Source organism: Balearica regulorum, chromosome 1 (genome assembly GCF_011004875.1).
Source record: "Balearica regulorum gibbericeps isolate bBalReg1 chromosome 1, bBalReg1.pri, whole genome shotgun sequence".
In the NCBI taxonomy this organism is placed as follows: domain Eukaryota; kingdom Metazoa; phylum Chordata; class Aves; order Gruiformes; family Gruidae; genus Balearica; species Balearica regulorum.
The window spans coordinates 11,275,199-11,301,173 of record NC_046184.1 but is presented as its reverse complement, the minus strand read 5'-3'; the positions used below and the strand labels follow the sequence as shown (position 1 = coordinate 11,301,173).

Here is a 25,975-nt window from a genome sequence, read left to right as displayed (position 1 = left end):
GAAATAACACAGCATTATGATAGCTTCAGACAATATAACGTGGCTCAATTTTTACATAGGCTTTTGGTGCCTTTTTTTTCTTCTACATTATCACACAGGATTTCCCACCACCCTGAACTGGAATGCTATACATTAAGCAAATGATGGAGTTCTTTTCACAAGTTATCTTTTGGCTTTGTGCTGCTCAAAGTAATGAGTTTGTCTAATTCTGCAAATGCAATCTCAACAATCAATCGTTAATGTGAGAAAATTTCTCTCCTACCTGAAAGTCATTTGATTTTAAAAAAACCCTAACACTCTTATTTCTGCAATTAGTACCAACGACTACAAACTCTCGATGCTTTCACAGAATACTTCAGAAAAGAATTTGGGACCATCAAGCCACATTATTACAATAAAACACCAGAATGAGTGGGTGTCAAAAGATTTCTTCCAACTAATTTGCCACAAGAAATATTTGGGAGGGAGGGGGGATGGTAAAAAGAAAGGGAGTAAATCATAAGGTCCATCCTAGCAGGTCTTGTATAGAAGTTTTCATACTACAGTATATTTAGGGTTTTGACAGAAATTACTGAAGCATCTGAATGTAAAATTATCTTGTTTCTTCTACTTGGTATTTCAATTTCATTCCAAGTGATAGATACTAGCTTTCAGCCTCTCCCATCACCCATGTGCTATGGGAGAAGCTTCAAGTCTACTGTCAAAATTTGATGAAACTTTGTTTAATCTGAAAGGGTTGAAATAATCTGCCTGAACATCTTAAACTTTCAAACACAAAGTCTATTTCCCACATTTCTAAAAGCACGCACGCACCTAGGTCCCCCACTTTATCCACTATGATAAAGCCTGAATCTGTTATTCTTCCTGCCTATATTCCATGATACCAAACCCCAAAATTGAATCCAAAATGTCTTCAACTATGTTTTTCTCAATTTAACTGATTTATCTGCTCCAGCTGAACTGTATTTTATATCTACCTCTGCAGCCTTGATGGAGGGCAGCGCTTTATCAGAACTCCATAAAATAACCTAGAAGCTTTTGCATCTCAATAGTTGACTTTTCCTGGGAGTATTTTGTGAATGTACAACTCTGATACTGAAACAGCGCTTCTATCTGCCCTCCAAAACCCAGAGACACTCAATGACAAAACCAAAAGTTCTGTAGTTTCCTGCACACAGGATTAATTTTGCTATTAAATCTAAAGGTGTCTGAACTAGTTCTGCACACAACAGGCAAGCATCAGAAGAATTACAGGCAAATAAGCGTTGCACTCACTTGGGCCACTACCTCCTGACCAGCTAGACTAATGCTGTGCCAGGCCTTACACACCCAATGTTTATAGTGGATCCCTCTATATAAAGCAAAAACTACTTAGTTTTCATTTGCCAAATTTATGAATTTCAAGTAACCTACATCTAAATTAGAAAACAAAAAAATAAGGAAAGATTAAAAGGGGAAAAACTCAATGTTATTAATTATTTTAGTCTGATATTTCTATCAAAAGCCTGACAGATTGTGGCATTGGTTGGTAGAGCACTAATACCCAGTTAAACTTTGTTTTCAGAAAAGTAGCAAAACACATATTTTGATGGAAAGTAATCCAGCATGTGAATATAATTAAAATCCATCTCCAACCAATTTCTCTCTCAAGTCAGGAGCTGAAATGCAATCAATACTGGCACAGGAAAATCCCACAGGAGATAGTGGCTGAAGATTAATTTTCTATCTATTCAAACCTGGCCTTCACTTATTGAATTACATTGTTACCTACCACTGACAGTCAGCAAAATAACTCACTCATTTCTCTGCAATGAATCTCCAGACCAATTTCTCCCTCCCTTGTGAGTCAGATAAAATCCATTTCTCTTTTCAGTTCACATTTGCGCCATTTTAAGGTTTTGTTGGGGTTTTTTTTAATAAATAAAGTATTTTTTCATGTGTCTACCATTCACCATCAGAATAAAAGAAAATTGATATAGCAGCTAAAATTCAGGTAAAGTGGGTTCTTCTGTAGGTATTCTTCTTTGTGATCTTGGCTAAATCGCTTTTTCCATGATCTAAAATAACCTGGAGGTTACTTTCCGGTTTTTGTAAGTCAAATACATAGCAGAAATAATGCAACTTCTCTCTCAAGAGCTTTGTAAACAAAAATTAATGTACGTACATGAGGTAGCTGGAAGCTTTATGCCAAGAAGTATCACTGAAAGATGCGTATAGAAAAGCAAACAACCAGTAAACCAAAACGAAACAAGGTGATTTCAAGAAACTCTGACATAGTTTTGGTGGCCGTTTCACTGCCACCAAACGTATCCCGATTCCTTTCCACAGCATTCAGTTACTTTTCATCACCACAGCCATAGGAACATGAGTAGATTTTGTATCTCTGCTAGTAAATTTTCATTTAGTTGAAAAGCACTGATGACTGTAGAAATGAGAAACTTTTTTTCCACAAATATAAAACTTCTTGGTTTTTGCTTCTTGCAGCTGTTAAAAACTGAAGATCAGAAAACTGGGCTCAATTAAAAAAATACCATTAATGAAACATACAACCCACCCCCCCACCCCCAAACTGAAGCAACCCTTCAGTTGTTTTCTGAAGACAAAGTGTTTTAATGAACAATGCAGAATTTGCTCAAAGCATCAGAACAGATTTAGCATCAGGACAAAAGACTAAAAGGTAGATTTCTTTTTTTTTTTTTTTTAATTGCTGAACAGATATGCAGCAATAAACAATGGCATCTGCCTGCTCTCATACTTATGTAAAATAGAAAGGAATTGGTTGCTAGTATTTTCCATTGCCCTGGTATCTAGGGAATTTATTTTGCATAAAAACTCGCTGTCTCTATCAATGCCATTTTGGAGAATGAATGTGGAGATGGAATTATAATTGTTATGGTTTTATGGACATTAAAATTCTTGCTCCGTCATTCCTTTCTGTCTTTCCTTGCAGATTTCCAAAAGTTTTATGTTTTCAGCTCTAGGTTTCTGCTCCTTTTTGATTTCTGAATATCTACTGAAATTTCTAAATATAAAATTTGAAACAATTGAGTCTCTCTGCCTGTTCTTTAGTCCAGTCCCAGATCTACTTTGTACAAAAGAATGCCTTCATATACAAACAAATGCTGTCACATATGAAATAAGCATAGCATTTTTCCCACACTCAGTTCCTTACTCAAAATCAATTTTGTTGTTTTGTTGAGTTTTTTTTCTTCCCCCAGGAAAGTAATCCAGTAGAACCACGTATGCAGCCCCTCCAACACTGCCTGTGGCCCCATTAAGAAGTTACAGCTGGAGCTGATGGGGAGAGTGAAATGAGATGGTGCCTGGAGCTCACAGCTCAGCTATACGCCTGCAGCAAGCAAAGGATGGGAACAGCTTTTCTAAGGACAAGACAGAGGGAAGGTAATTTCGAAGAGGCAGCTAGATTGCATTTCTAACAGCCATAGTACTTTCATAGCACTTTAGAAAATATCATGAGTGCATCACCTTCTGATAACTTTTTTTATTTCCTTTTCGATAGATGTGATTTTCCAGCTGTGGGAAAACTGCCGAGTGCATTTAGGTGGTTGTGACAGAACTGCAAACAGTTTACTTCATTTCTGTTTCTGTGTCAGTGGGGGACTGTGGTCTTCATGCAGCTGCACTAAGATTTTAAGTAAAGCAACATCTTTCTGTCTACTCTTAGGGAAAAAAAACTTAAGAGAATTATAAATAAAATAAGAAAACAGTTGGCTCAGAAATTAAATGTTCTTACTTCATCTGTCAGACAACAGAGAGATGTTAAATATAAGAATATATATGCATACTCATATATAAACATAAATATATATATATATAGGGTCTGGGTCGCTTCAGATGTAAGGGAAATAGTTTTCTGTTTGCAACTGTCAGTGTATCATGCTCAAGAGCCATTTATTTAAAATACATACAAGTTGTTTTCAGTGCTTTTAGTGTTTCCACATGCTTCTAAAGTATCAATTAGTTACTCTATGTGAGCAAGAAAATGAATATAACTCTGGAATGAGTACACTTTTTTAAAAAAGATTTCTTTTATAGCACTCATTTTATTTTCAGCATTCTGCCAAATGAATAACTTTAGTATGTAACAAATATAAAGTCAATTTAATTAAAAAGCATTTATTTGCCGCAAGCCATTTTTCTGAATGCAAACTATGTTTTGTTGATGATTATTTCTATACATCTACTTACAGGCTTTTCCCTGTCTACTGTATACACAACTATATTATATTTTTATCGATGGTTCAAAATCTGCTCTATGCATTCATTTATCTGACCTTCATGGTCCACAGCCTCTGATCAGAACTTTTAGATACCCAGAAAATTATTATATATGCCAAACATAATGATGTTTTCTCTTTCTTCTATCCCCGCCTATTCACAAAATTCACTTCATCATGAGTTTGGTTTCATGAATAAATTAATCGCTGATGTAATTAATTTATCAAACATAAGGACTTGGAAGTCTGGGGACAGACTTTTTAGGAGGGCCTGTAATGATAGGACAGGAGGTAATGGTTTTAAACTAAAAGAGGGTAGATTTAGACTAGATATAAGGAAGACATTGTTTACAATGAGGGTGGTGAGGCACTGGCACAGGTTGCCCAGAGAAGCTGTGGATGCCCCCTCCCTGGAAGTGTTCAAGGCCAGGTTGGATGGGGCTTTGGGCAACTGGATGTAGTTGAAGATGTCCCTGCTCATTGCAGGGGGGTTGGTCTAAACGACCTTTAAACGTTCCTTCCAAACCAAACTATTCTATGATTCTATGAAAATCTGGCGCTCTTGTAGCATTTCAGTGAATTACATTTTAGAGAAATAGACAAAAGGACTGGGTTTTCCTAATTTCTTCAGGTGCAGAGAGTTTTAAAACAGAAAGTCAAGCTTCTGGAAATCATCTTCTATTTGAAGGAGTTGACAAGTGTCATGGTTTAGGCCCAGCCGGCAGCTGAGCGCCACGCGGCCGCTCACTCACTCCTTCCCCAGCATGATGGGGAGGAGAAGTTAACAAAAGGCTCAGGTCGAGATAAGGACAGGGAGAGCTAATTATCATCACAAGCAAAACAAACTGAACTTAGAAAGAGGGATTCATCTAATTTATTACTAAACAGAATAGAGCAATGAAAAAAAAACCAAGTAACATCAAGCCTTAAAACACCTCCCCCACCCCTCCCCCCTTCCCGGGCTCAACTTCACTCCCGGCTTCAAACCTCCTCCCCCCCTCAGTGGCGGCGGGGGGGGGGGAATGGGGGGAGGGGGATGGGGGTTGCGGTCAGTGCAGCGCACGTTGTTTCTGCCGCTTCGTTGCCCTCGGGGGTAGGACTCCTCTCATCCTTCCCCTGCTCCAAAATGGAGTCTCTCCCACGGGCTACAGTCCTTCCCGAACTGCTCCGGCGTGGTCTCTTCCATGGGGTGCAGACCTTTAGGAGAAAACTGTTCCAGCGTGGGTCTCCCACGGGGTCACAAGTCCTGCCACCAAAACCTGCCCTGGCGTGAGCTCCCCTCTCCACGGGTCTACCGGTACGGCCAGGGACTTGCTTCAGCCCGGGCTTCCCACAGGCCACAGCCTCCCTCGGGTACCTCCACCTGCTCCAGCGTAGGGTCCTCCACGGGCTGCAGGTGGAATCTCTACACCCCCTCATCCTCCCTCCATGGGCTGCAGGGGAACAGCCTGCTTCACCATGGTTTTCACCACGGGCTGCAGGGGGATCTCTGCTCCGGTGTCTGGAGCGCCTCCTCCTCCTCCTCCTCCCCCTCCCCCCTTCTCCTGCACTGACCTTGATGTTACATCTCCGCACTTCCCCCTCCGGATGTAAAAAAACTTCCTACCTTCTTAAATATGTTATCACAGAGGCGCTGATTGGCTTGGCCTTGGCCAGGGGCGGGCCCATCTTGGGGCTGGCTGGCATTGGCTCTATCAGACACTGCGGAAGCTTCTAGAAGCTCCTCACAGGAACCACCCCTATAGCCCATGCCCCCACCCACTACCAAAACCTTGCCACACAAACCCAACACAACAAGACATCTATGAGTGTGCCTTATATACCACAACTCAGGGAATTACAGTTTCTTGTAAATAATGTAGCTATTTTCTTTATTTTTAACAAAAAGGAACATTATCAACATAAAAGAGGTAATTTGGCAATAAGGTAAAAAAAAAACAAAACCAAACTCTTAAGAGGAAAAAATATTAATAAGGAATTAATGAAAATTATAACAATTATTTTGAAATTCTAATCATTGTACCAGCATTTTATCATCCATGTTTTGAAGAAAACTGCTAAAGGGATTCATACTATTTTTATTTTGAATCATATCCACAGGACCTATTTCCTCGCATTTTGTGGCTATGGCTTACAAATCATTAAATTAAACTGCTATACAATTTTGCAGGTAGGAAGCTGGCAGAGACAGTCTGTTTTCAATGACATGATGAACAATTACCCAGCTAGAAAAGTTAGTCAGCATATGGCTGGTCAAGTATTAGAAAAGAAATTCCATTATAGACTAGTGGTCCAAATGGGATAGAATATGGCAATACATCACGCTAAAAATTAAAATCTGTTCAATTAATACTTTTTCCGCAGGAAGTGGAGTACACACATGCTCAGCTTTAATCTTTAAAACTGAAGATAAGAATTCAAATTCCTACTGAACTTCACAAATGGAACTTGTTATTTCATGTTCTAAGCCAAGACCATTCCTCCATCTCCTTGATGTTTACTTGAAAACTGGAAGTGCAGGTTGCCCGAGTCAGTCTATTCCTCCAGCTAATGTCCACCCAGCTCAGGGAGACCACCTACTTGCCACCATCGGCCCAAAGCAAGCAAGCCACAACACAGATGCCTCTGATTTGAAAAGGCAAAGAAAGGACTCGGTTCTGTACGTGTCCCAACAAGGTAAGGCTAAGGAGGTTAGATTGGGTGACAGGATGAGGGGCTGAAAATCTGAAACCACCTAAGCATATTTGCAATTAACGTAATTTATTTTGAAGACTTATGCAAACAGCTTGTCTTTCCTAAAACCGACACAATATTTTAGTGAGTTGGACTTAGTATGTGTTTAAATCTTACTTTTTATTCTTATTTAATAATCAGGAAAGAATTGAAAGTTATGTTTTCTCATGATTACAGATTACAGCTGACTTTCACAGCAAAGCTGAATAAAGTCTGCTGTAGTAACATCAGTATGTAAAAATTAATTTTTGTCCTCTCCTATTTTCTCTTTAACTACAATGTCAGGTAAAATGAAATATGTATTTTAAATATTTAAACACATAAGACATACAAGACATTTATCTTCCTAAACGTAAGTGTGCCACTTCATCCCCACCCTGTAAGTCATCAACAACCTCTCCCAATCACCATGGTGTTTCAAGGATGATGGAAAGCTGCCCTCATAATGACACCAGCACCCTTGGATCCATTCCATCTGGTCCCATTGACTTTTGTATGTTGGACATGCTTCAGTGGTCCCTAAATCTATCTTCCTCTGTTGTGGGAATAGCTTCTCTCCCACAGCTCTGCTGCCAGGCTAAGGCTCCTGGCAGACTGAGGCAAAGAAGGCACCAAGTACCTCATCCTCACTATGTCCTTAGCCACAAGGTCCCCTTCCCATTGAGAAGTTTCTTTACCTTTCCTTTTGATATCAATGCACTTAAAGAAGCACTTCTTGTTGCTCTTTATGTCTGTCAGCAATACAAATCCCCACTGAAATTAGACATTGCTAATTCTATCTCCTCCACCCTTGAAGGTTCAGGCAACACCTACGTAAACATCCTGGGTCGTACATCCTGGTCATGAGTTCAGGAGCCATGATGTGTAAACCCACCTGAATCTTCAATTTGATTCTCTTCTTTATATGGGGTGGTGGCCTGGGAAAACTCAGGAGATTAGGACCAGGGTGTTCACTAAGATAGATTTTCCTGCCTTCCCTTAAGATATCAGGTATTGGACAGAGCTGCCTACTTCAGTTTTGATAGTGGCTTGACTGGCTAAGATGATTGTCATTAGCCAACACTAGGAATATTAGAATGGTCACATTAGAATAAAAGCACATCTTACTCTAACTGATTCAAATGTTATGAGCAGTTCAAAAAAGCCCAGTGATTTAAAAACAAAAAAAAAAGCTTTAAAATTCACAGCCTCCTTCAAATTATTGTAGTCTCATACCACTAGACTACTCAAACATATGTAATAAAATAAAAACATCCATTGTTGACAAAAATCTCATAGGATACTTGGTCATCTACAATTTCAAGACCAAAATGCACTCTGGTTAATTTAGATTTTTCATACATCATCCAATTAAATTCAAACTAGACACTGTTCTACTCTTATTGGAATAAATTACACTGCCTACCTTTTACCACCCCCACATCTGATTAAAGTTCATATCCCTGGAGAATAAGAACTGTTAAATCATCTTAATGCTTCATTGGGAATTAGCTATAATACCCATTGAATGTGAACATTTAATTAATTTGATTTTTTCATCTGATGTAGTTGTCTTTGCCATGCTTTGCTAAACCATCAACTGATCCTGTTTCACAGCACATTCTTATCTTCAGTCATACTGGTTAGGTTCAGATTTTGCACATCCTCAGATTTTGTACATCCTGCAGCATGCTAATTGGTTATTGCTCTTTCTTCTTAATTTGTACCATCTTCTGTGTCAATAACAACATTAATAACAGTAAAGCCCTGCTTTGAGAAGGAGGTAGGAATCCATGACCTCCAGAAGCCCTCCTAATCTAATTTTTTCTGTGATTCTCTGAGTTAACACTAATGGGGCTCAGAACACTACACAAACATCACTCACTAATTCATGCTTACATAAATATAATGCAGTTTTTCATTAATTAAATGCCAGCTGTTTCTAGGTAGGTAACATTAAACTATGCACTGACCTCTGAGTTTCATATTGACTAGACTTTCCCTACAGACTAAATACCGTATGATAATTTAAGTAAACTACCATAACACTATGTAAGGCTATTTCTATGGTTTTTAAAAATGCTAGCATGGTGAAAACCAACAATGTCATAAATTAGAAGAATGGCATGCACAGAGACTGGGGGAAATTTAAGCACATCATAGGGAAGGAAAAAAAAAAAGAAAAGAAATAAAGGAAGAAGAAACAAGACAACCTTTAGATGTTGAAAGAACTAAAAAAAAGAGTCAGCAAAAGAAAATACCTTTGTAAAAGGTCAGTTGAAGCTGAGTTCAAAAATATTTCGGGTCTGGACAATGTGATTCCCCACTGGATTAAAAGTTTTTTGCAGTACGCACCACAAAGAAAAGCTGCAAGAGTAGCTGCAACCCACGCTGTCACGTAGCAACACTAAAACCTCTGAAAGGCTTGAAGTCAGAAGCCAAAGCAGAAGCACAGATGGCCTTTCAGAGCCATGAGGGCAAGGAATGTTTCTGAGGCTGAACCCCGGCTTGGTCCCTACTCAAGGCATGACTCAGGTGCAGAACTACAGAGGAAATGACCTTCCATTAAAAAAGAGGCTTCAATTCTGACGCTCTGCTACTTTGTCATACTTATGGCAAGTACTGGAAACGCGAGATGTTAGGGAAGAGAACTGCAGGAAAGGGATACAGTAAAGAAGTAACTTTTCTATAATAATAACATATATATTATATGTATAAGGCTTTCACCTTATACTTCATAGAATAGACTGACTGTTCACTTACGAACACTTACAAACGAAATGCTTTATATTAGATATGGTTGTCGTTTTCAGTATATTTTTATCCCATCTGTTCTCCAAAAGACAAACAAATCTCAGTGTGACCAGCACATTTCAAAGTGACATGTCAAAACACTCGTACAACGTTGCTATCTATAATCAAGCAACAAAGTGCTTGCTAAAAATCACTGCTTCAAATGCTATAAACATTCTGTTACAAGTTCAGCTTTTGGAGTTGCTTTTATTTACCAATAAACAATTACACTGCATTCACTGCAATTCTTATCACTCATACATTTGATGTTAGTAGGAAATATCCCGAAGGAAGAAATTTTCCATTAAACTGATGAATCACTAGCTTTAGGGCTGAATTCTGATCTTTGGTGTGGCATAAAATTAGCCTCCACGGGGAGACTTCAAGCACTGCTCTTTTGTGCAAATGTGCCTTCAAGGTAGGACTCTCCGCATTAAGAACATCCTCATCTTTTTTTAGGACACTGACAACTACAGTTATCACTCTTGCCATTATTATTTCATAACTCTGCTTCACAGGTAGGAGATAGCTTTGGGGCAGTCATATATTTCATTACCATGTATTTTCATTGCAGCCTCAAATGTATATTCATTTGGGATAAGAGAAGACTTGCACAAACTTGAATAAAGGAATATAAAATGTGACACCTAGTTTTTTAACCAGAATACTAAAAAAAAAAAAAAAAAAAAAGGCAAGAACCCCTGCTCCCTGTGGCAATAGATCATTATAATTTCAATAGGAAGCTCAAAGGAATGCCTTTTCTCCCTATAGGCTGGACTCAAGCTTACCTATAATGCCTTGAAACGGAAAGACCTGACATGTTTCCCAGTGATATTCGGTAAAAGGCAGACATTTCTCAGCGAACAATGCAAAAAGTCTTGGTGCTAATGCAGCCAGCGTCAATTGCCCTCGCTATCAGTTCCGATGGTCATTTCCAAAGAATGGCATCCAAATCACACTGCTGGAAATTATAACACTGGATTCCAGATGTGAGAGAGGAAAGTGCACTGCAAAAACACTGGATTATGCATTTTCCTAAAAGGCCTGGAAGTCAAGGTACCATGAAATGACTAGAAATAAGAACAGTAAATCTCTTGTATGAAAAGGATGAATACCAGATGTAAGACCAAAGAATATAAAGATATGGGTTTCCTGCTTATTCTTCCTCCACACACACCAAAGATAAAATGCTTTGTGCTATCTTTTCACAGGATTTTTCCATCTCTTCACTACTATCCAAGAAGTGTATATTTCAACCATAAATGTTATTTTTGTTATACACTGCAGTGCAAGAAAACTCCCGAAAGCATAACCAATTTGTTACGTAAAAAAAGATAAAATACGGATCTACCTTTTTAGGTAGAATCAAATAGAATTTTTTTCAATGTATATACCAAAGTAAGGATGTTCTATGATATCTAGAATGTAATAACTTAAAAGAGTAACATCTCTGTTTATGTTGTATATTTGAGAAGCACAGGACAGAGGCTTGGAATACTCTCAGGAATCAAAAAGTGCAACAACCAGGACGTATTTTCTGAAAATGGAAACAGGTTAGGACATCTATGGGAATCTATTATTTTTTTCCCTTTTCATTTAGTAAAATGTTAAATGTATTATAAATGTAATTATTAACTCCAAGTACTACATGCCAGTACCAATAGATATACGTTAATATTCAATATATATTTTAATAAAAATGAAAAAAAAATCAAAATAGCTCCATCATACATCAGTCACCGAATATTTACAAATTTAGCCATTAGCCCATTTCAATATCATGATTCTCCAAGAGCGTACAAAAAAACATCTAAAACAAGTGCTAAATGGTGTTTTCCAGTGAAATTTTCACATGCCTAATTCTACCACATACCATAAAGAGATGAGAGATTAAACGGAAAATATGAGAATGAAGTATGTAAATATATACGTAAATATCATTTCATCAGATATCTTCAATATCTTGTCCTGCTGAAAAACCCTAGTAGGCTTAGAAGTAGAAGAAAATTAATCTTAAAAAATAGCTGTAACTTACACACATGAAGAACAGGAACAACAAAATTACTCCCTGAAGAGACCCGCAGTAAGTACAAGGACTACTTGTTGGCACCTTCTTGAGAACAGGGACATACAAATCAATTATTGTGAAGTCATCCACACTTTCCAATCTGTACGGAGTATACTTTGCCCACTTACTCATCACCGATGAGAACAGCTGGGGCAAACTCTTTATGACTCATTTTAACAATTTTTTTTTTTTCAGCATCAAAGTAGCAGAGGACAAAGAGAAGATAAAAAGGAACAGGACACACGATAATGGTGACTATATCCATTTCACATAGTTACCCGTGATGTTACAATGTCAAAGCACATGAGTTGTCACACAGTGATGGCAGAGGCGGTAAGAGCACCACGCAGCTGTAGGTAAGGCAGTCGGCTGGCTGCTATCGCTAGGCTGCCCTATTGTAAACAGAGACTAGGTCTTCTACAGCCTAGCACTTAAACTCATCCTAAAGTATTTGAGATGAATTTCTCACTGGAAATGCCTATCCTTCACTGCCTATGAAATGCTGAAAATGAGCAGCTTCAGCTCAGGAGGGAAAGGATGCTTTGAAATCCACTTGTAGCTAAAACCAGGCGGTGGGATATTGATTTTGTTATTTGTATGCTGGCATCCAGAGCCAGGGAAAGCACTGAGACAGAACTCCTTCTACATATGCAGATACAAGGGAGATTTCTAAAGGTATGTATTATCAGAATAAGGTTAAAATAATTCTTCCAAAAGCAGAGGAAATTCTTATCTGCTGGATGACATGTCATAGGTAAAGCAATCCCCACCCCAGCTTTCTCTGTACTGTCAGGGCAGATCTTTCCGTTCAGTCTCACTTTGCAGTCCAGCAACTGGCAGCAGTTGGACTTGCAGAAATCTGGCATCACCCTTGCAGTCTCTAGAAAAGTCTCTTTATACCTGTTACCTTTGAGACTTGATCCCTGCGTCCCCCATCTGCTCTGCCCCAGCCCCTTCTCCCAGCTGACCGTGGCCAGGTGCCATCTCCCCACCGTGCAGCTCCTGGGACACTGGCTGACAGAGAAACCCCTTCCTTGCTGCTGCCCAGCTACAAAATACATAACATACTACACTGGTTTGGTCAAATGAAAACATTCTGCCATTTTTCAATGGATGCTATGAGAAGAAAAGCCAGAAAACTCCTTAGCTGTTCTGGCAGAAGGAAAAAAAAAAAAAACCAAACCAAAAAACAGCATTTCTTTTATCAAATCTAGAGTAGGTTCAGATGTGGTTTCAAGTAAACCTGGCCTAATTGGCTATCAGACTCCTTTTCACTGTTAATTATAGCTGCAAATCAAGGCAATTTTGCAACACTTGATACCATAAACTACTAGAAAAGACCAGACTTGTGTAAGTCTATAAGCAAAGACTCAATAAACTTCTGATGCCACTGTCGGCATGCCTCTACATCTCAGTGTCTCATCTTAGGAAGAAGCCTCTTCGAAAACCATTCTGTTCTCCGCTTCCTTCTGCCCAATATTTACTTTGACGATAAATACATATTAAAGAAAAAATAAAATTGGGAGATGGAAATTGTTTTGCTTTCTAAAAGGCATAGGATCTGTACTTTCTGGGCAAGTGGGGTGATGTGTCCTGTTTAAAAATTTTCTTGTCTCTCAGCTCTCCATTTTAAAATGGGAGATGGATTTGGTGGATGGAAAGAGAGCAGGTTATAGCTTACCCACATTTCCCAAGGCGGATTAGGATGTTTTAAAAAACACAAAAGAGCAGGCAAAAGATGATTACAATCACTTGCTATGTTCTCCACCCAATGCTTTCCACCTTATATGCCCAGAATTGTGGTGTGTTAAAACTCACCAGGAATTTTTTAATATCATGTTTAGATTCACACCTAATCATCCTTTCTTAGTTTTACAACAGTTTTCAACTTGATGAAGATATATAATTTTTTCATCATTATTATTTTTAAAGAACTTGATAGCTCCATTAATGCTGCAGTTTTAAACACAGACAGCGCTAATGTTTCACATATTTTTCCAAAATAACAAGGCATCACTGAATTAAGAATACTATCTAAAATATGTGGCAAAGACAGCTTATCAATTTTAAAAGATTTCTCACTGAAAGTTTTATAAAGTAATAAAAACTTGTTTATCATATTTAAAGCCACCCTAGGCATGCTCCAGACTGCTTCCCTCTAGCGGAACCCACACACTGAACCTACTCACAGAGGTTCAGTGAACCTACACATTTTGTGCAGGTACTTACTCCCCAAAGGGACCCATAATTCTAGAGCCTTCACGTTAATTCAGTAAAATAAAATAAAAAAGTGCTACTATCACTTAATCCATGATCAATAACTGCACAAGAAGTACTGCTCTGTTACTCATAACTGCAATCCACCATGGGAGCGTAAGAAGGGAATCTCCAATCCATCACTTGTGCTAACCAGGGACACAGCTCCTGCCAGGAGATGCAACTGGCTGCTCCCAATTGTACCCTAATGAGTAAGACCTACAGAGGAGCTGCAAACTTCCAATGAGCTGTGGCTGGTTTCATGTTAAAGAAACATTTGTTTGTAACACTTAATCCTTTCAGTAAAATCCCCGAAAAAATTCAGTCTTCTTTTCCTTAGGCTGTTGTAGCTGGTGCAGGAAGGAGTTTATAAAACCATGACAAGATATTACACTAAAAAAAGCCAGAAAAGCAGCAAAATGCAAAGAGGAAATGAGAGAAACATTAAGGAAAGAATCAAGGAAGAATGAAAATTAAGCAATCGAGCAATTCTGTGCATAGTGAAGAGGTGGATTACCTGAACACACATAAACAGAAAACTTAGATTTAGAAAGCTTCTATAAAGAAGATGCAGAATCACTAGAAATAAAATGGAAACCAGCACAAAAAGAGGAAAGGACTGAAGAGTGAAGCAAAGATGGCTATAAATAGGGTGGGGTACAAAGGACAAGAAGAGAAAACAGGCAAAGCAATATTAAAACTTAAGGGAAAGGGCATCTTAACATGGTACCACGCAGTTGTCCAATAAAAGCAGTGCAGCATTTGTCCAAATACGACACAGGCAGTTGACACCTGCAAATTAAAGTGCGTGACACAGACTGCAATATATCAAACTGAAAGGGTTCTAGGGAATAGGACAGTGAATGAAACCCTGAGAGACTTGTATTAAATTACAAGTTTGGCCATTCTCTTCCTATGAGATATGAAAAATGGGAATATATTACCTCCTACCTTGTTGTGAGGATAAAACTCATTAATTATCATGAAGTGCTCACACATTATAGCGCTGTGGGGGAAATAAGCAAGTAGAATCTAATTGCTGTTGTAGGATAAAGAGTACAGAAGGTATATTACTGATTGATGGACTAAGAGGTTACAAATTGATTGTTTTATCGGAGACTGGGAAATCCAAAGGCCAAAGAATGATTGGCCTTCATGTGCTTTTTTTCTTTTTTTTTCTTTTTTTTTTTTTTTAAAGTCCCAGCAAACAGTCATTAGGTTCAAAAAAACCCATTGAGTCAGCAGATGAAAAATGAGAGAGAAGGATCTCCTGGATGTGGTACTTAAACAGGAAGAAAGCAAGCAAACTATATCGCAGCATATTAACATACAACAGAAAAAATACACAGAAGTTAGAGGATTGGTCTTCTGATACAGCCATAATTTTAAAAGGAGGAGTGGAGACAAATAAAAACTGGCAGGTAGGACCTGTGAGATGAATTTCTTCTAATTCTTCAAAATCTAAAAGTTAAGAACTAAAAAGGTCCTTTATAAGAATCTGGTCAACAGAGAGAAATGCACATCTAGCGGTGATTTAGCTGACCTTAGACATCTATCTCAGAATAAACTGAACAGCTCTCTATAGAGTTATCCACAGTGACTAGTTTAGATATACAATTTTAATAAATAAATTTCTGCTACTGATTGTTCCTACTTGTAGTGAAAGATAAATATAATATCATGTCCTGTGATCAAATGAAGGCTCGCAGCATGGAAGAGAACAAAATACGAACTTGTTAGAGACAGCAAAGAATGGATGGTAAAAGCAGTTTTACTAGCCGCTGCTTCAGAGATGATTCTATTAAAACCTCTTTTAATATATTCATATTAAAAAAAAAAAAAGAAAAAAAGAAAAAAAAAAAGATGCCACTTAAGTCCTTTCAAGCATTTTATCAGGCAGGAACAGGGGAGAAGAGTCTGTGGTGTTTGCATACATAGATCAGACCTGGATGCAAGTTTTCTCAAAAAAATTCAGAATCAGATCACTGGCCATCTCATCCTTACTGCTTCTTCTTTCAAGTTAGATTGCTATCACAATGACAGCACAGGCACAAATACAGCTATTTTCACACTCAATGTGTTTTATCAAAAAGTATTTAACTGATTCTTACAACTTTGATGAGATAGAAATCATCAGTAAGCACACCCACAAATTTCTATTCCCAAAAAAGTGCCACAATTAGAACCTATTTTTTTCTTAGATTCCTAATCTGCATTTATCTAATCAGCCTCAACTTTACTGATGAAGGAAAATAATTTATACTTTTTTTTTTTTTAAATATTTGCATAAAAATTTAAACAGTGAAAAACTCAAGACACACAGAAGAGCTTTTTTAGGAGGTACATGTTAGTGGTTCCTGAAATACTGGGCTTTTAAAGGGATCCAAATCTGCATGTATAGATTGCATCTCTAAAATAATTGTTCTTTTTCTATAATATAAACACAATTTATGTTATTTATGAAGAATTAATACTGATATTGCAGCTGAAGGAGGGTAAAGTTTAGCACCATTATGAAATACCTTTTCTAAATAGCAAGAATCATAGAATCATGGAAGTATTTAGGTTGGAAAGACCTTTAAGATCATCATGTCCAACCATAAACCCAGCACTGCCAAGTCCACCACTAAACCATGTCCCTAAGCACCACACCTACACGTCTTTTAAATACCTCCAGGGATGGTGACTCCACCACTTCCCTGGGCAGCCTGTTCCAGTGATTGACAACCCTGTCAGTGAAGAAATTGTTCCTAATATCCTATCTAAACCTGCCCTGGCACAACTTGAGGCCGTTTACTCTTGTCCTATCGCTTGTTATTTGGGAGAAGAGACCAACCCCCACCTGGCTACAACCTCCTTTCAGGGAGTTGTAGGGAGCGATCAGGTCTCTCCTCAGCCTCCTTTTCTCCAGGCTAAACAACGCCAGTTCCCTCAGCCGCTCCTCATAAGGCTTGTGCTCCAGACCCTTCACCAGTTTCATTGCTCTTCTTTGGATGCAAAGAAGCAGAATTTGAGTGTTTCTCTAGGATGAACAAATCCAGCCCTTAACAGATACACTGAACAAATGAGGTATCAGTGGCGGAGATATCTGAGACTGGCCTCTCTTTTCATGGTGTGATTAGAACTCATGGAGAACTTTTTAATGGTATCTCCTTAAGTCAAAACATTTGTTCTGATCAGCTTGCCAAAAAAGCTTAAATGTCTGACAGAAAGCACATGCTCTTAAACAAACAGAGCTTGTAATTACTGTACTTTCTCGATACCTTTTCCCTTCACATTGTTTTCTAAACCTAGAATTAAATAAAAAGATTGAAAGCAAAACAAAACAAAACCTCTTTTTCTTTCTCCTTCTTTAATCTTTTTATTTGAGGGCTGTTGTGAAGGAAAGAAAAATATTTATTTCAACAAATATAGCCCTATAAACATACTGGCAACTCAAGCAGAACCACAGTCTCAATGCTATATTTTTATATTTTACACAGTCCATATAGAACAGATCTGTGAGAGTAAACTCTGGAACAGTGTTTCCTTTCCTGCCTTGCCTAAGAGATTTGGATTTATGTTGTAGTAGTCACCTCGAGACCTTTTCCAACACCATTTAATCATAACAGGTACAGCAGGATCTTTGACTTCACACCATAATCTACCATCACTAAATGGTGCATTTAGATTCAAAATCCAATGTTTAAGTGGTGTGATTCTGTTTCCAGAAGTGATTAGCACCTGCAATCCCAGTGAATTCAATCAGAAGAAACCAATATATTTCAAATTTAGGTCACTTTTAATGAATTTTACTTAGAGCATGCAAATTCTAAAACTCAGGACAGTAGACTTTGTTGTATCTGAATTCCAGTACTCGTAACTCTATAGAAGCATATCAAATAGTTCTGCTTGACATGATCTATGTACCTTCTTTAATTGCCTTACAGCAGAAGCATCAATTACAATAGCGATGCCATCAATCTCTAAAGAATACTTGATTAAAAAGTGCAAATGAAGCATGCTGGCAATTCTGATTAATACATTTACAACATTTTTTCTATGGTTTTATAAATTAAATCTATAATGAAGACAAGCAGTTGTATTATCCCAAGTGAAAGTGAGGATAACTTGTCTTCTCCCCACCAAGACATTAAGATTTTTAATAGTTAAAGCCAGATAGGAAACTTCAAACCACTAAAAGTAAGAGTTTTATTAGAACTAGGCTTTGAAATATCATACATTTTGTCTAAATCTTGGGACTGGATTTTCAATTTCCCCACAGATTATTACAGTCATATGAGTGATCACAAAGTCCATGAAAATAGTTACTCAGTAGCATTTTACATCTGCTTTCCCCTCGTCTGAAAAATTTCTTACAAAGAATACAGAACAAGATAATATGACCTTGGAAAATAGGGCCAGAAAATAGTTCCTTCAGAGTAAAGTAAATTATTTACATTTATCATTTTGATTCTCCAGTCCTATAATTATGATTTTATTACATTTCAAAAAGTGAATGATACTGCTGTCAGGATCTTTTTTCTTGCAGCACATTCCCTGCCTGCCCAGTAACTCAGAGTCTATGGGGGAAGACAGACTTTAAGAATTGGACATTTTTAAGTTTCTTGGTTTCTTGCTTTTGCAAAATATTTAAATCCTAGTCTTAGAGTTTCATTAATATTTTCAATCCTTTAATTTTCTGAGATTACACGCAATGAAATAAAAAGAAACATATTACTTACATCATTCTGATCATCTTTTGCATTGTAGTAGATTATATCATTATTCTGTAAGAGAAAGAAAAGTAATTCTGTTAGTTTGAAAGTAGAGAATAAAGTTTACTGGCAATAATTGGTACAAAAATACATTTTAAAATAAACCCGCATTTCTTTATTCTCTTTGAAATGTGACAGAATCAGACTTTCGCTTGCTCTCCTTTGCACATAGTATTTCCTATGCTCATGTTTAACTTCATTTATTTAATGCCTCTTCCCTGGTAAACTACATAAGTCACTCAAACAGCCAGCTAGAAAAGTACAGACAACTTTGGACAAAATCCAGAGCTCATAAAAGACTTCCCTAAGCTGTTTCTTTTGCAGACATATGACTCTCTCACTGTGCAATTAGGTGATTTATGCACCATGAGATCTAGCAGGCAATACATATGACGACGCGTGGGCATTGCTAAGTGGGTTAAGTATTTGTTGCACACACGTTTATTATTTTATTCACCTCCCAAGGTGAAAATAAAATCTGGGAAAATGCATCACAGGAGAGTCTGGCTGTGGCAGCGTACAGTGGATCCTGGCAACTCTGTGGAAATACTGTACCATGGAATTCAAGCAAAGCAGTGAAGAAGAAGGTTACTAGTTTCTACGGCAAAATCAGTCAGACTGTAATGTCTACAGCGGTTTGAAAACTGGGGTATCTCCTATGGCATATGTTTTTTTGTTTCTCTTTAAATATTTCTGAATATCGAAGATTTAGGCTCACCGTAGTAGTTTTCCACTACATACAATTGCTGTAATGTGCCCTATATTTGCTTTTATACTTTTTTGAATGAAAGTAAGCACTTGTTACGTGCATTTCTGTATGAAACAGACATATTCGTGTATGTAGCATTTTTTAAAAGTCCCATTACAGATTGTAAATAAATAAACAGAGAAGGAACTACATTTCTTCATGTGCAGCACTGTGTTTAAAATAGGCAATCACTGTTAACCTCTAAAATAGCCTCATTTTATATTTTCAGTTCTGTTTATAGTAGTACCTTTGTATTTATGCATCTAAATAAAAAGTTGACCAAAATTTTTTATTTTTTTTTTCTTTTTAAATAAATACCAACAGGAAAGAATTATTTCAGTAATCATTTTTCAAGTGGAAGTGTTCAAGGCCAGGCTGGATGAGGCTTTGGGCAACCTGGTCTAGTGGAGGGTGTCCCTGCCTATGGCAGGGGGGTTGGAACTAGATGATCTTTAAGGTGCCTTTCAACCCAAACCATTCTGTGATTCTATGAAGTGGGTAAGCCAATGACATTTATTACTTGCACTAAAAAAGTACCATGATGTGCTACAAAGTAATGCTGTTCACCTTTATAAACCATCATTTTCCTCTCTTCATAAATAATAACATTGTTCATTCTCCTTTATGATCTTTTTTGAGATCTAAACATGAAATATATTACAGATGAGCTAAATGCCATTAACATGAAGTCATCCTTTTTCCTTTTCCTTCAAAATGCAGTTTCTCACTTTTCCATCAAGAAACACTTCTACCCACAGGTCAGTTGGGTTTGTATCAGTATCTGGGTAACTAAGCCAGACCACAGCGTGTTACAGACACAGGAGGAAATTCCTTCCATCGTTAAAGACCAAAGCTAATTGTTTGCTCACTTGATTGTTATAAAGAGAAGACCAAGTAATGCTTATAGAAGCCTTCAATTAAGTTGCAAGAGGCAAAAGAGTCAATTTTATTCAGATCTTTTTTACTTTGTACCCGGTCGTGTACAAAATAACTGCTCCGTAAATAATTAGATCTGTTCAAAAAGCCATGCAATTCTTTAGTAGGTAACATTTAAAACTGCAAAGGATCCAACACTGAGTGGTACTACCTGGAAATGTTAGCACAAGTGTTTTCATCACAAAAGGATCTGTTTAATTTAAAAAATAATTTCTTTCACTTCAGAAGACAGGGGAAAAGATTTCTCCTCTCACCACACCTCCTATGTTATGTTATGTTATGCTATGTTATGTTATGTTATGTTATGTTATGTTATGTTATGTTATGTTATAAGTTCCCTAGCCATCTCTTCCCTGGAAGCTTTTGTTCAGGAAAAATGAGACCAGGAAAAGTAACAGACATCCTTATCTGCATATCATATATACATATATTCTTTTTGTTTAGTGGTTTCATTTTTAAAAGGAACATTTTCATTAAAGCACAATTCTATTGGGTCTTCTCTTGTATTGTGTCTCATCAAGGTATCAGTTTATTTCCCCACCCTATTCTCATTGCTCAAGTTTACCCAAAAAGTATACCTTGTCACAGAATCGCTTAATACATAGGATTTTAAACATTCTCCTCTATGAATACAGTTCTGTTTACCTACTTAAACAAAAGAATTCTTTCTTGTCACAATTCTATTTCCCCCTATCTTTTATATTTTTATTTGTTTAAATTGATCAAAGCCCGTATACCACTGTTATCTATTTCTACTGGACTAACCAGTATTTCTTAAATCATCTATTAAAGAATTATGTTTAGGAAAAATGATACATTTACATGTTAATTGAAATAACACCTCCAAAATGAATTAGATATTTTTTTAGGCTATACATATGTTGTAGTTCATTACTCTACCTGGAAATATTACCTATATAATGCATAAACTAACATTGACATTGGTCATATCAGAAAATAGGAGACACACAGTCCTACAACACATTGAATGCTGTGCAGTTCACAAATTAGATTCATGAATCAGTTATTGTCCTGCTTTCAGCTGGGATAGAGTTAATCTTCTTTCTAGCAGCTGGCATAGTGCTGTCGTTTGGATTTAGTGTGAGAATAATGTTGATAACACACTGATGTTTTAGTTGTAGTATCTACACGAAGTCAAGGACTTTCCAGCTTCCCACTCCCTGCCAGGTGCACAAGAAGCTGGGAGAGCACAGCCAGGACAGCTGACCCAGACTGGCCAAAGGGATATTCCGTACCATAGAACGTCATGCTCTGTATGTGCCTGGGGAAGATAGCTGGGAGGCAGGATCACTGCTTGGAAACAGACTGGGCATCAGGGGTGTTTTTTCCATATGTGGTGAGCAATTGCATCTGTGCATCACTTGTTTTATGTATGATATTATTATCATCATCATCAATCATCATCATCATCGTCATTATCTTCCTTTGTTATCCTATTAAAACTGTCTTTATCTCAACTTACAATTCTTTTTTTTTCCATTCTCCCCATCCCCTTGCGAGGAGAAGGGGTGAGCGAGCAGCTGCATGGTGCTTGGTTACTGGCTGGGGTTAAACCATGACAGTTACATCTTTAGAGGACAATTTTTCATGATTTAGCCACTTCTAGCTGACAAGAATAAATTGCTTTGTTGCTGGTTCGAACGCAAGTAGTTTAGTTATTTATTAACTTCTTGACACAAAGAATTTGAATCTTCCCACTGTTATATACTTCTGCCACCAGATAATACTGCACACTTATTCAGCAAGCATAAAATACAATGTAAATATCCCTGATTTTTTTTTTCTTTATCTAGTAATGCTATGAGAGAGAGAGGGACACATACTGCTACTGCTGTTCAGGAATGAAGGGATTTAGTAAGACAAGCCTGAAGCTGAATTTGTGGAAGAATTACTTTAGGAAACCATATACATAAATTAGAAACTTTAGCATAGTATCAGTGATTATATAAGTTTACAAAATTTATGCAGTTGGAAATGTGAAGGGTAGTTTTCACTGTCATGAATTCCCCTTTAAGAGCAAATAATTTCAGTATTCGACAAGGATATGCAAGGCATACAAAAATTACATTAAGGACCAGGCCATTAATATTTTATTTGTGTCTCTCACTACTTTCTTCTATTCTATCCTAATAATCTTTTTCTTCCCCACTTTCATTGATGTTATTATCCGCTGAAGTTAGATTGTTCACTGTCATTATATTGCTTTTCATTTCAATAGTACTTTGTTTCCCAGCTTTGGGTATAAAATAATTCCAAAGGGAAACACTACATATTGGGTAGTATTAATGAATTCCTAAATTTCATCAGACAGAATCCAAAGTTTCTGGTCTCTATGATCTCTATGTCTAGAGATTTGAAGAAACATACAGATTCATCAAATAGAAAAAAAAGTATGGGAAAATATCTTTCAGAACATCTGCAGATGAAATTTGGATTCACACCAACACTAACTTACACTCACATTTTGATTCCCTACGGAGCAAGTTTACAGACACAGTCTATGATTTGACTAGTTAAATGCCTACTCTCAACTCAGGATTATGTGAATGGAGCTGAAATTCACTTGTGATCACAGGAAATACTAATCTTTTTTCAATCCAAGTCTTTCAAGAACAACACAAAGGGATTACATTGCAACAAGGCATATCTGGCTCTACAGATAATTACTTATAGTGAATCATGATAATATTTCTATGACATTTTGTTGGTAAAAGCTATACATTCTCCTTTACCTAGTACCAAAGATGAAAGCTCCTTGTCATCACTGCCACATAATGGCTTCTGTAGGACAAAAGTGCTCTGTAAATCCTGTGCTAGAATTCCAAGGATTGTCCATGAAATATGTAGCCCAAAATGGGGTTAGGCATGCAGGGGAGACTGAAGGTCTAAAATCAGTTCTAGAACTCTGTGAAACACTATAATGGATTACCTGAAAATAAATAAATTTATTAAAAAAAAAAAAAAATAGGAGGAGGGGGAGAAACCAGTTTTCTGCAGATTTTCATATAGTAAGAAATTAATGTAAAGTATTGATTTAGACAGACATCACAATTACCTTTTTTTCCTAAAAGTAGCAGTTCTGAAAAAAATCGTGGATTAAATGTGAAAGGAAATATTAACACTTTTTTCCATTACTTTCTTTGCTGCAAAGGTGCTAGAAGATAATGAACTCAGTCAGAAAAGAAAACAGAAGTGTTTTTGTTAAAGGTCTCCATACTTCAAACATTTTCTTCAATAAACCGCTGGAGGCAAACTAAAAATTAGTGTAGTAGATTATATTGCAAATATATATTACTGCTTAATTATTAATGCATGTTTTAAAACATGAAATTAAGGCCAAATATTATTATTTTAATTTTGTTTTAAAACAGCATACGTGCTATAACTTCTAAGTATTTTATACAAAATGTGCTAAAGCAACTAATAAGAGGCAACGTATAAAAGTTCCTTATGTTGCAGTTAACCTGCTAGTAGTGATACCTATGAGGATTCTTTTGTCCCACATGTAATGAGGTGGACTAAGAAATCAAAAACCAGGAAAAAACCAAACCATATTGCAAATATATGTCTAATTTTGACTGTTCAGTTTAAAAATAAGTTCTTAGAATTACAGATACAAATTTGGAGAACATTTAAAAATCATATTAGTCTCGCGCACTTTGAAAAGGCACAGAACACTAGTGAAAGAACTGGGAGTCCTGTTGCTCAGCATGCAGCAGTACAAATATTAATAATACCAGTTTATCTCATCTTTCATAGACATAGCAAATGAAATTAGTGTAAATGCCTATAAATGCTTCATTGAGTGTTGGTAAAATCCATCTGCTTTAATTTTAAACAATATTTTCTTGTATCCCCTTGGATAAAGATATGTATTAAAAACCAGTCACTCTAATATCTTCAGAGTAATTAAGATTTAAACCCAACCTAATAAATCCTATGACAAATAAGCCAGGTAGTTTTAGTTTAATCCCTTATATAGCTGACACGCAGTTTAAGGCACAATTAGACTCTTCAGAAAAGAAAGCTAAATATGGCCTACCACAAATAAAAAATGACTTCTGTTTCTAAAGAGAATAACTTTAGGGAATAAAAGCCTGCAAACAGGGAAAAAAAAAAAAAAAGAGAGAATGCCAACTACTACAACCTCTTTTATTACAGCTTTGTAATTTTACATAAGTGAAATGGCACAGGCAAAATAAGAGGATTACCAGCTAATAACTTTTTTCCTTCCGTATCCATGAGTAGAAATACTGATTTACCTCCTGTCTTTAAAGTGAACACAAAGTCCAGCAATATAGTAAATTAGCTGTAATTAGTGTGTCTGAACATGGGTTGTAAGAAATGGTTTAGAAAGTGCATTTAAAACAGGATCTTGAAACAGGACTTGGAAACAAGTTCTCTTAAAAGCTATTTTTAACAAAACAATGACAAATATCAAACATTCTAGTCTAGAAATATTTCCCCATATTACCCATCATGTGGGCAAATGAGTCACTTGGGTTAGACATTTTTCCCCCAAATATAATTTGATTACATAACTACTTTCTCAGAATATTACATTTCACATACTAATTAAAACCTTCCAGGTCTGCACTATAATTTATGATAAGCCTTTTCCATCAGATTTGTGTAACGAGCTTTTCTTAGGTTTCTACTGAGACTAATAATTGGAATGAAAAGATGAAGGTGAAGATTACAAGAAATAACATAAAGGAGCATTGAAGGTGCTGCATATGCTTTGTCATAGAACACATTTTCTTTTAAAAGGTGAGAAAAATCAATTTAATCAGTATTCATTTACAGGTTATTCCTTCTCTGAAGTTATCAATCTGGAAACCTTCACATGTAATAGACAGCTTTCATGAGATGGTCACTTGTCCATTCGCAGATGCATCAGAGTGATAAACAAAATGAGTAATTTATTAATCATGTGCATGCTAGACAGGGAGACTAACACATACAACCCTCATATAAAGAGATAATTTATCAGATAAGAGTAATGTACAGATACAGATTCCAAACTAAAATGCATTACATGAAAAATGCACTTTGAAGCCTTTGACATCAATTCTGAGGGATTTTGATCTGAGGCTAGATCCAAAGATTGCAGTGCTGACGGTGGACAGGATTTAGGCATCTGAGTTAAAAACTGATATCACGAAAAAGTTCATTGAAGTCCAAACTTGGAAGAATCTAAAGTTCTGGAAATACCTGAGTTTTCAGCATTCATATTCTCTAGGTATCTTAATATTCCATTTCTGTATGGACCTTTGAAAAACCTTAGGCTTCACATCTGTCAGAAGTTTAGAGCCAATGTTGCACCTTCGCAGTCAGGACCTCTAAACTGAAGCCTCTCACCCCTGTAACTCAAGGTACTTCCTATCATTGAATACATCATTCTTTTCAATATGTAATAATCAATGACAGACAAATATACTAATTA

The 25,975-nt window shown here is 36.8% G+C and overlaps 1 protein-coding gene across 8 annotated transcripts in view; it reads right to left on the bottom strand.

The window, feature by feature from the left end:
* The window catches only part of CACNA2D1 (calcium voltage-gated channel auxiliary subunit alpha2delta 1), a 419,572-nt gene that overhangs the window by 180,819 nt on the left and 212,778 nt on the right, over nt 1–25,975 (bottom strand). For all 8 annotated transcript variants that reach the window (XR_012838476.1, XM_075771894.1, XM_075772138.1 and 5 more), the window contains exon 5: nt 18,792–18,836. Coding sequence is in view for 7 of the 8 variants with exons in the window: in XM_075771894.1 (XP_075628009.1) it covers nt 18,792–18,836 (45 nt within the window). In the remaining variant the exon portion in view is untranslated. The remainder of the gene's footprint in view (nt 1–18,791; nt 18,837–25,975) is intronic.